Here is an 11,196-nt window from a genome sequence, read left to right as displayed (position 1 = left end):
AGCACAATGTGATACCAAACAAAATTATTGAAATAGTTTACTAATGAATGAAGAGATCTGTAGTATAAGCAATGACTACGGCACAGCTATACACGCAGAAAAGTCACCTCCACGACTAATCGCGGTAAGTGAGATAATCCTAACGAAGAATTTTTCCTTAATTAAAAAGCAACACGTGAAAAAAACTGGAGCTTGACTACGACATTGAAAACTGGATCTTTGCCCGCTCATGCTCCACCTAGACGATAATTTAAAGTTATTCTTCGGCAATCGTTGAATAATTATAGGAAAATTTTTTTTATCTTAACATTGCAGGCAGCTGATAAAACCTTGAAGGTAATTTTTTGTTACGAAAAATAAAAAAATGAACAAAATATGAGCATGTAGCACCTGTAAGGAATTTACACAAATATAATCGCTGATAAACTTTATTTGAGAATCCACAGGATAAATCTTCGAAGGTTTTCGAAGGCAAGAGAATAAGAAGTGAAGAAGCAGTGGAGCAACTGCAACCAGAGAAAAAACAGTCTGATTAACTGACAAACGTAGTTCAAGTATGCTTTTTATGATCATATTCTGTATTCCAATTTATCGGCGTATGATTTGGCAGTGCAATTGATTCCCAGCATTAACCTTTGCGACACTAAATACGGCAGCAGCAAACAGACGAGGCGTTCCGTACGACAAAGTTCCCGTAGAATGGGTGACGTGTGATGATAGTCGTTATACTGTAACGTAACAAAGACTTCTTGAATTACAGTAAAATATAAAGGGCTATTTAATTGAACACTATGATCTCAAATATAGTCGTTCAGTTAAGTGCGATCAAATATTGATTTAACTAACCTTCTAAATTATTGCCGATGGCTCCATTTAGAAGTAGCATTAGATGCCATTCAGAGGTTTGACTTAGATAAAATGTGCAATGTTTAGTAATAGGTTGGCCCAACTCAGCTAATTTAGTAAATAAATTAATTAGTAATAAGGTTGAGGTTTTAGGCCGGCAATAAGGCCGAAGTGATTAATGCGTCATAGACGACTTCGCATTGTTGGGTCCAACCAAAGAAGTGAATTTACATGCATTAACAGGACTAGGGGCCCATTCCATGCATTAAATCAGGTTAACATAGAGAGGAAATGCACATATTATGCTGTACATTTTACAGCAATCTAGAATGCACCATTTGTCACCTCCTTCCAAAGCGCTAACTGTTAATTCCTTTTCCTAGACGTTAATAACTATTCAATCTTAATCTTCATAGTCTCCCTTAAATTAAAACTGAACAGAATTTCTTATACACCCTAATCATTTCGGCCCAAATTGAGCATCAAGGACGAAATTTATTACATTGCAATGTGAAGCAATTTAATGTAATGTGGTGTGATGTAATGAGATGTCATGTAATATAATGTGATGTAATTTGATCTAATGAAATGCAATGTAATTGAATGTAACGTAATGTAACGTAATGAGATGCTATGCAAGGTAATGATACAGTGGGGGGAAATAAATATTCGTAAACATGAAAAATCGTATTTTAATGTATGTAAGTACACAAACTTAACAGGAAAAGTGATTTAAATTATGTATAGAGACGCATAGTATTCAAAAATACTATCAAAAGAAATTAAATCTCAATGCAACAAAAAACAATGCAACATGTTCACTTTTCGGGTGAAAAAAGTACATGTTGCATTGTTTTTTGTTGCATTGAGATTTAATTTCTTTTGATAGTATTTTTGAATACTATGCGTCTCTATACATAATTTAAATCACTTTTCCTGTTATAAGTTTGTGTACTTACATACATTAAAATACGATTTTTCAAGTTTACGAATACTTATTTCCCCTCACTGTATGTGTTTTTATTTAATGTAATGTGATGCAATGTGATGTAATTTAATGTGATGTTATATAATGTAATATAACGTAATGTAATCCAATATAATGTAATGTAATGTAATGTCATTACTTAGTTAAATAAAGTTGCCTATTTTCTGTAAAAAATTGTCACAGCAAATCATTTCCACGAATTATTAGCAGACAAATGTTAACTGAATTATAATAAAAGAAAACACTAAAATCTGAGTTCCCCGAATCTATCCGATTACCAATTATTCTAAAATGAACTGATTTCTTATACATAGATGAGACGCGGTGTGAGGAGAGATGGATGTAACTTGATTAATCAATGCAGTGCCAAACTTTCATGGATCAATACATTTATCAGAAAATTAGCAACGTACAATTTCCGGCTTATTAAGCTGTTATGTATATAATCGGTAACCTCGATATAAACAGAAATAACTCGCTCGGAAAAGTCTACGGCTTTTACTTGGTTAAAAGTGAGCGAATGAAGTTGTCATGTAAAGATGTGTGAGGGAAAGCTAACTCTAACTAAGAAATACGATTTACTTTGTAATTACCTGACAGGCAATGATCGACACAGCTTTTCGACGTGACGTACGAATGCCCTGACGCTTAGCGAGCTAATGTACAATGTACGGTAGAAATGAGTATCTACGGTAGAGTATGTACAGCTGAAATGAGTAGATACGGTAGAGTATGTACAATAGAAATGAGAAACTACGGTAGAGTATGTACAACAAAAATGAGTATGTACAATGTGCTGTAGATATTAATTTCACAATTCATTCAAGTGTACTATTCCACAATCATTGACGGCATTTTTAGCGCATTTTCTCATTTATGGAAAAAATGCACTATTGCGTTCGCCATGTCCGTCTGTCTGTCTGTCCGTCCGTCTGTCCGTCCGTCAGTGACCTCAAGTTTTCGTCGACGAGAAAATGCGCTCTCTGTCACTCACTGCTGTGAGTACTGAGTTACATTTTTTTTACTTGCTCCTCTATATTCAGGATAATCTTAACTAGGAATACGTGCACGTAACACGGTACAATATTTTGATAGTATTTCCGAAATATTTACTGTAATGCTACTACTATCACTATCTGAAAACCATTTCATGAAACAGTATTTATCACGCCTAAATCCTGCAGCTGAATAGAAATACCAGCGATAAATGAGGGCATCCCTAAAACATTGGACGTGCAGACAATTTATTTCAATTTCATTAGAGCTCTTATGCTCATAACAAAAGCCGAAGGAACTTTTCCGTGTAAATAGATCATGGATATATTATTTCAATGAAATATTTGGTTTTTCTAAAATCTAGATTGGCCTAATTTTAACGTCTTGAGGTCAAATTGTCAGTCAATTGAATTATCGATGAAGATCTTGCGAAAGATTTTAAGACAACATGCATTTTCTTACACATCATTAAATAAAAATTAACAATTGCTGCAGAATGCAAAATATGAATCTCGACTGAATACAATGCATTAACTAATCAAAGGATGAACGATACTTCTGTAAAATTTCATACATTACTTTTCATACATCAGCTGATGGATCCATAATTGCCTGAATTTTAAACTTGTCAACAGGATCGTGCCCAATTATTACAGATAATCTGATCGCACAAGGTTATGAATCTTACATAATTCATAACTATTTCACATTTAACTTAATCTCATAGGGAATAATCTCATCCCATGCCTGGGATGAGATTATTGACTATTATTGTGATTATTGAGCCTGACTATTTTATTTTTCTACTATACTTTTTGTTTTTTTGGAAGTACAAAAAGTTTGCTTGCAATAGTCTTGACGAAAAAGAGAATCCGTTTTGAACTTCCGACAAGGACATTCTAATCAACGTTGATTCCGATACCTTCATGTTTTGATTAACATGACTTCTGTTTGGATAATTTGCGATTTCTTCCAGTGCACATTCCGAGAGTTGAATAGGTTTTTTTCATAATCATATAGCTTATTAAAGACCCGAAGATAACCAGAGCCAAGATATCAAGCCCAAATAACTTTATGAAAGAAAGGCTTTTGGCAGGAGACTGGAGGTGTGGCGCTCCCTGGTGTCTTGCTGCGTACTCGGTCCAGTAGACCGCCGTGTCCAGCGGCGAGACGAGCTGGTCTCGAAATATGCGAGACAAATCCCCCATTTTGCGTCGGTAACTGAAAAATACATTAATATTTATCACTAATTTAAATGAATGCTAATATTTTAATCATAAATCAGAAAATTCGCCATAAACATGGTAACTGAAACGAAAAATATTAGAGGCGGTATTTTTCGTTACAGGCGGCGGCGTTACAGCTACAGGCGGCGGTATTTTTCGTTACCATCTTGCGGCGGTAACTAAAATAAATCTATTACACCAATAGTTACATAACCGAGCGCATGGCGCCATTTTCCATAAACAGCTTAAATCATAGGTTACCACAACCATTTACCCCAAATCTTACCCAACAAAATTAACCAATTACCCCTGATCCTTCAATATTATTACGAACAATTACCCCAGAATCTGCATAAACAGCTTAACAGGGTACCGATCATGAATGTTACCCAACAAAATTAATACTCCCGAATCGTGAGTTAACGATCATTTACCCCGATTGAGTCATTTGAGTCATTTACCAGGTTTGAGTCATTTGGATCAAACCAGCTTGAAACCTTGAGTCAGTTTTTTTTCCATGGCGCGCCCCCAGCTCTAGCTGAGTGAGCTATCAAAATTAGCTTCCACAAAAAATCGCTCCAGAACCAGGACCGGTCTGGCAGAGGTAGGATGCATCGCACGCTAATATCGAGAGTGTTCTAAAAAATACTGTATTTGCCCTCGACCGCTAGCTGATCTGTAATACATTAAGCCCTGAACTCCCGTCGAGTGAGGATATTCCAGAAGGCAATCCCTACTTATTGATCTCGTACGGAAGAATCTACAGAGCAAATAAGAACCTCAGTTTAACATAGTTACTCTACTTAATTCAGAAGGTCACTTCATTTTCTTTTGATACAGCTCATTGAAAAACTGGATTTTCAGCTATGACTCACTCATTTCTCATAGTATTACCCCGGTTCTCTCTCTCCTGCAACGACAGTCTCATACCCAATAATACCTTTGCATGTGCTAGAAGGGGGTACTATAGATCAACGGTGACGCGTGGCATGCGCTACCGACATCAATGCTATCGGTGATTAAAAAGAAAGAAAAAAACGTAATATTCTTAGAAAACGGTTAATAGAAGGGAGTACTATAGAAAAATATCTCCCCCTAGGATTTTCATATCATATCATTCGATGCGTAAAGACCATATCTAAAAGTTGTTGAAGGCTTTTTTTAAATTCTCATTTTTATAGGTATGGGAGCATTTTTCATGAATTTTTCGGATTTTTTTTTCATTTTACCCCCACCAATTGGTATCACCATTATTTTTTAAACCGTTGGATTCGTCAATGTCAGCTTTAATATGAACATAAAAATCGAAAAAGCCAAAATTGAAAGATTTTGAACAGATGCTCCCCTTAACTTCTGCAAAATTGGTGCATGCATTACCTCGTTGAACCAGTTAAATAATTCTTATTTATTCAATGTTAATTAAATAAGAGCAAATAAATGTATTAGAATAAAAAAATTTTTTCAATGTGCTTCTAATTTTTTTCTTTATAAAATGAGAGCTAACGAATCATCTAATATAGGTCATGTGAAAAAACATACCTTAAGTAGCAAAACCCCTTCGATAAATTTTCTAAATAAAATGAGAGCTAACGAATCTCCGAGTTTCAAGAACTGTGTAATGAAACTTATAAAGTATCTTATAGTTTTGTGTTGATTAATAAAGATGAGCACCCCGGTTCTGGAAAATATTTCAAAAATTTAAATCAATTATATATTCCACAGAAGTATTTTTCAGGTAGCCGCTCTAGGTTAAGACCTGAGTTTTCGGTTAAAGAGTGTAGTAAAATCGGGGTAAATGATCGTTAACCCATGATTTCGGAGGTAATTGGTTAATTTTGTTGGGTAAGATTCATGATCGGTACCCTGTTAAGCTGTTTATACAGATTCGGGGTAATTGTTCGTAATAATATTGAAGGATCAGGGTAATTGGTTAATTTTGTTGGGTAATATTCGGGGTAAATGGTTATGGTGACCTATGACTTAAGCTGTTTATGGAAAATGGCGCCATGCGCTCGGTTATGTAACTACTTACACCATTTACGGATATAGGATTATTTAAAAATCTGTATGTGAATAATGCAGTGCAAGATATTATTAAGGATGGTTTCGAATAGCGATATGATTAAAATTCCAAAAGAGAGACAGTCCATTTGAAAACACATAGCTCTGAGTTGTAAAGAAATCTTCCCATGCAATATTCGAAACGGCCAACGTCAATGCCACCAACTTCGCCACAGCACTCGTGTCGCCGGCCATCTAAGGAAAAAACTATTTTGTTAACAAAATAGAGCCACAATTTTTTATCACGACCGAAAAAGTTTCTTAGTTATTAAGTGGCAACCGAACCCTACAAATCATAATTCTGGCCACTGGCCAGTGCTATTCGGCTTTTATTGACTGGCGGCGAGTTGAGTGCAGTAGCTTCTGAGTGGCGACTTTATGTCATTGACGGTAGAGGCTACCCAATTTATGAAATTTACTAACCTTGGATTGTGCATGACCTCTTCGATGGCATCTTTTAGAACATTTTCTTCCAATGTAGCCCATGACAGTTGAATAGCTACTCCATGTTTAACCAGAAGTTTTGCTGTTCGAAGTTGATCGTAAATAGCCGGTAAGCCGACAATCGGTACTCCATTTTGAAGGGCCTCGGTCGTACCACTCAGCCCAAAGTGACAAACGAACACCTTTACGTTGGGATGAGCTGAACAGATAATTTTTTAAACTCATTATATGCAAGTGCGAAACTGATTACATGCTTGTCATAATTGCTTGTGACTTACAGAATATTTTATTTACTCGGAAGTGGTGAATCACAAAAAGGCAACGTCATATCGTCAAACGATCAAATTAATTGCATATTGCATAAAAATTCCGCAGAAAATTTTTTGCTGTTCAAGCACCAGATAGTTTATCATCGACATTCTCACCTAGAATGCTCTGCTGAGGCACCGAGTCAACGTAAAGAACGTTGCTGCTTCTTCTTGTTTTTTGATTTGATATTTTCACAATTACTTTGTACGGAAGCTTTGCGAAGACAGAAAACATTATATCCTTCAATTGGCGTGGGATGCTATCGTCTTTGAGTGTAGATAGCCCAAAGCTCACGTAAACTACAGGCTCTTCACCCCTTAGAAACTCAGCAAGTTCCTGTGAATGAAAGTGCGAATAATTTATATAAGGACTAAGTTTCGAATTATTTTGTAAATTAGGATTCTGACACAGACAATAATTTTAATGCTGAATTCATTCTTGGCAGCGAATTCTAGAAATTTACCGTTATTTCATTGCGAAGGTAAAATCAAAATTATTAGCCCAAATTGTATCAATATAACTTTTTCAGTTTCCCTTTTCCATAAAAAATTGCATGTGGTAGCTGTAGACATTTGGCTTATTTCTAGGCACCAGATAAATTTGAACAATTCAATTTGATTCATCACGTACTCTGTTCATTCTACCATTTCAATTTAATTTATTATGCAACCTTAGTTGTACAGGAAATATTCCAGTTAATCCAGCACTACGATGGGTAACCAAATAATTTTCATCGATATATAGAACGATCTGCCTTGACACCCTTTAGCGTTGAACTGTACATATTTCACCTTTACATATATTTACATATTTCGCCTTTGAAATTGCGTTTTTTCTTTATGTATGAAGCTCATTTGTTCAACTGGACAAATATAAGCGCTTAAAATTTCAGGCGAGGCTATGAGCAGATAGATCTGGTGTCTCCAGTCAAATATTTTCTATGAATAGACAGCAATATGGTATGGATACAATATGGTCTTTTGTACTCGCAAAAAAATCGGTCGCTAAAGGGTTAAAACTCACTGGCGGCAGATCAGGAAGCGGGCGAAGTATAATGCCTCCCACAGGAATCTGGTTCGGTAGGAGTGGCATGGGTCCGTCAAGAGCCAGAATGGTGCTCACGAAATGTATGCTGACATTGCGTTCTATTTCAGTCATTGAAGGGGCTTCGGGCAGATGAACCGTCGCCTGATAAAAAATATTTTTATTAATTATAATTTTTAGTAAATTGATTACACAATTTTTTTATTAGTTTTTTTCTGAAAGCGATGAGTAGCAGGAGTGATTTGAATATGACAATGTATTAGATCAAATTTCGAATGTAGTTATCTAGAATAAAACCTTCTTGAAATCGTAATTCTCACCGTTATTTCGGCGCTATGAAAAGCGCTCCACGCAAAAATATAAAGGATGCAATTCGTCATCAAATTCTTGATGCGATCGAGGAAAGAAAATGAATCTGGGAAATTGTATGACCAGCCATCGGCTACAGTGAGAGGGTTCTGAACATTACCGGCCACTGCGCTTTGAAATGGGTTCAAGCCAATGGTAGAGTAAAGGGCGTATGGCATTTCGTGCAGGAGAGGATACAAAACCTGCGAAAAAGATGGATGTCAAAACGAAGTAGTTGCAGTTCTTAAAGTTAATTGAACCCAGCTGTTGCATACATTTATTAGATATTATTGCAATGAAACCTAACTTTGAATGCTCAAGCGTCAGTCAAGTGATATTATCTCTCAGATTTGCAGATGAACAAGTAAGTTAAGGTCGTCCAGGAAAAACTTCTACATTTATCAACCGATTTCTCTGAAATTTCACACACATACGTAAAAAGTGAAATTAAAAACAATTTGGTCATGTAAATTTTTGGAAAATAATGAAAGAAAACGTAAAATTAATAGAAAACGGCAAAAATAGGGGGTACTTTAAAAAGTTTGTAACTTTTGCAAATCACATGCTAAAATATCGAAACACATTTCATTCGATTCGTAACGAAATTATCTAGCGGCCCTAGAGCCCCGACTTTAGATTTTCCCCATCGTTTTTCTTATGCGCGTTTTTACCATTTTTCCTCAGTTTTTCGTGCCCCACGCCCGCTTCCTTCCCCCCCCCCCTCATATATTAGCGAACCATGCACAAATACTAAAAAATATAACTCAGTACTCACTGCAGTGAGTGACAGAGAGCGCATTTTCTCGGAGACCGCAAGTCACGGACGGACGTACGGACGAACAAGTCACGGACGAACGGACGGACGGACTGGCATGACGAGCACAATAGCGCATTTTTTTCATAAATGAGAAAATGAGCTAAAAATGCTTCTAGAGTCGGCAGGCATGCTTTTACGAACCGAATGATATGTCTTTCAATGCGGTAGTTTGAATACTGTAGGAGTTATAACACTTTTGAAGTGGAAAAATGAACATTCAAATTTCTCAGGGAACCAAAAAAGACAGAACTGCGTCAGATTTGAACCTTTAAATTCATAACAAAAACCAAGAAAGTCAAAATTTTCGATTTTTCACCGAGCCGGTCCCCTTAAAGGCCAATTAATTTTCGATCGCCACCGCCGTATACAATAGAAAAGATTAAAAACACGGAAAAGGAAATTAAGTGATGGCAATATGCGTACGGTAAAAGGGACCGTTTCAATTCTTTCTCGTCCAGAGCAAACCTATTTATTTGGCATTCGTGCCATCATATATCTGATGTGTTTCGACTATAAAAATACTTACAATTAAAGTCAAGTCTTCGGCCACGATGAAGTCGAATTTTTTCCGATTGTCGTACAGATTCAAAACTCGCGGCGATGTTAATAGTTGATATGAAACATTGTTATATGCTCTAAACATTTTTTTAATTTCCGTGAGTACACTAACGCCCTCATAATATCTGGGCTGTTGTTCAGGCTCGTCGAACTTGAAGCCGAGGTCGATACACGTGACGTTCGGTAACTGGTAGATGTCTGGATTTTCACACAACATGTGCACCTTCCCGGAACATAAATCAAATGTAGAACGTAAACATAGAAACCTTCAAGATAAATAATGAGTTCCATGAAATGACTACTGCTAGACGTTGTCAAAATGTCGATGTACTTTCATAATTAAGTGGATTATTCTGTCTCAATTTTGCCCTGTAGAAGGACGTATCAGTGCTACATGCTAAATGTGTGTCACTATTTAGACAATATAACTCATTATTTTCTGAGTGTGTTAATAATGAAACTGCTATTTATTTTACCTCGTGCCCTCTATATGCTAGGGCCACAGCAAGGGGCGCAACCGCCCACGTGTGACTGGGTAGAACTGTGGGGAGCAGGAAGAGGAACTTGAAGTGTTGCTGGGGCGCCGGCAAGGAGCTGTTGAAGTACAGATCAGTTCTCGTAGAGACGCTAATCGATGCTGCCAGCAGCAGCAAAAACAACGCAAACTGCCAAGAAAATGCATACGTAAACGTCAAGAAGTTAAAAGAAAAGTAAAGGGCAAGCAAATTAACAATATCTTCGATGAAAACCTTAGGCGCTGTTGTAGTACAGATAATATTTTGCGTGGCTACGCTCGTCGACGCTGCCAGCAGAGACCTCAACATCACTGGCTGTTAAACGATAGGTTGAAATGATGAAGTCTGCATTTGGGAAATATCATTTGTAAGTTACAGGCCAGAAAAACAAATATCAGCGTTATTTTCAAAGCGTTTTATGGGTAATTTTTAAAAATTACATTACGCTACATTTCGAATATACATAGAAGTACAGTGAGTGGTTTAATGATAGCCCTATAATTACTCGTTAAATTGCAGGCTAGCCTAAAAAGCGAAAGACTGAAATTTTTCAATATAAGACCGAATCTAAGGAAAAGAATTTCAATGTGCAGATGAGAAATTTGACTTGACCAAGAATAATACATAACAGTTTAAATCACATTATTAGTACGATATCACAAAGTAGAAATGAAATAACGTACGTGATTCCTCATTTTGGACTGTCGATGGACGATGTTAAATATTGATTATTTGGTTAACATACGAAATCATAGTCAAAATTTCTGCACGAAAAAGTCCTTGCTTCGATATTATGAAATTAGGGAGAATTGAAAACGAAATCACAATTCGTTGTTTCCCCTGAATAGTTTTAAAAATGCGTCGAATTTATCTGGATTTGCACATCGCAGAGCGTCACTCCGGACCCAAAACTTTTGACCATACTACATCGAGGAATCTCAATAGATGCGGAAACTTCCTTGCGCACGAAAGGAAGCACAATTCCTCTTAATTTTGAATTTCGACGATGATGCTGGACTGCGATAAGTTTTCTATGAAGGAATT

The 11,196-nt window shown here is 36.5% G+C and overlaps 1 protein-coding gene across 1 annotated transcript; it reads right to left on the bottom strand.

Annotated features, from left to right (window-relative positions):
- Window positions 1-2,835: 2,835 nt before the first annotated feature.
- LOC108675648 (UDP-glucosyltransferase 2) lies at window positions 2,836-10,985 on the bottom strand. Its single transcript, XM_018163677.2, has 8 exons — window positions 10,836-10,985; window positions 10,114-10,302; window positions 9,606-9,860; window positions 8,235-8,465; window positions 7,894-8,058; window positions 6,987-7,206; window positions 6,541-6,760; window positions 2,836-4,051 (listed from the first exon to the last, which is right to left on the bottom strand). Exons 1-8 carry the CDS (start codon window positions 10,845-10,847, stop codon window positions 3,766-3,768), a joined length of 1,578 nt encoding a protein of 525 aa, XP_018019166.1. The 5' UTR covers window positions 10,848-10,985; the 3' UTR covers window positions 2,836-3,765.
- Between the last annotated feature and the right edge of the window lie 211 nt (window positions 10,986-11,196).

Source organism: Hyalella azteca, unplaced genomic scaffold (assembly GCF_000764305.2).
Source record: "Hyalella azteca isolate HAZT.00-mixed unplaced genomic scaffold, Hazt_2.0.2 contig14534, whole genome shotgun sequence".
Classification (NCBI taxonomy): Eukaryota; Metazoa; Arthropoda; class Malacostraca; order Amphipoda; family Hyalellidae; genus Hyalella; species Hyalella azteca.
The sequence above is the reverse complement of the archived record's forward strand: the minus strand, read 5'-3'. Positions and strand labels throughout refer to the sequence as shown.

What these genes read in the sequence shown, in the direction of transcription:
- LOC108675648 (XM_018163677.2), bottom strand. An exon ending in CCGAAGACTTGACTTTAATT is followed by an intron (nt 8,466 to 9,605) that starts GTAAGTATTTTT and finishes TCTTTTTCGCAG; the next exon opens with GTTTTGTATCCTCTCCTGCA. An exon ending in TTCATAGCGCCGAAATAACG is followed by an intron (nt 8,059 to 8,234) that starts GTGAGAATTACG and finishes ATTTTTTATCAG; the next exon opens with GCGACGGTTCATCTGCCCGA.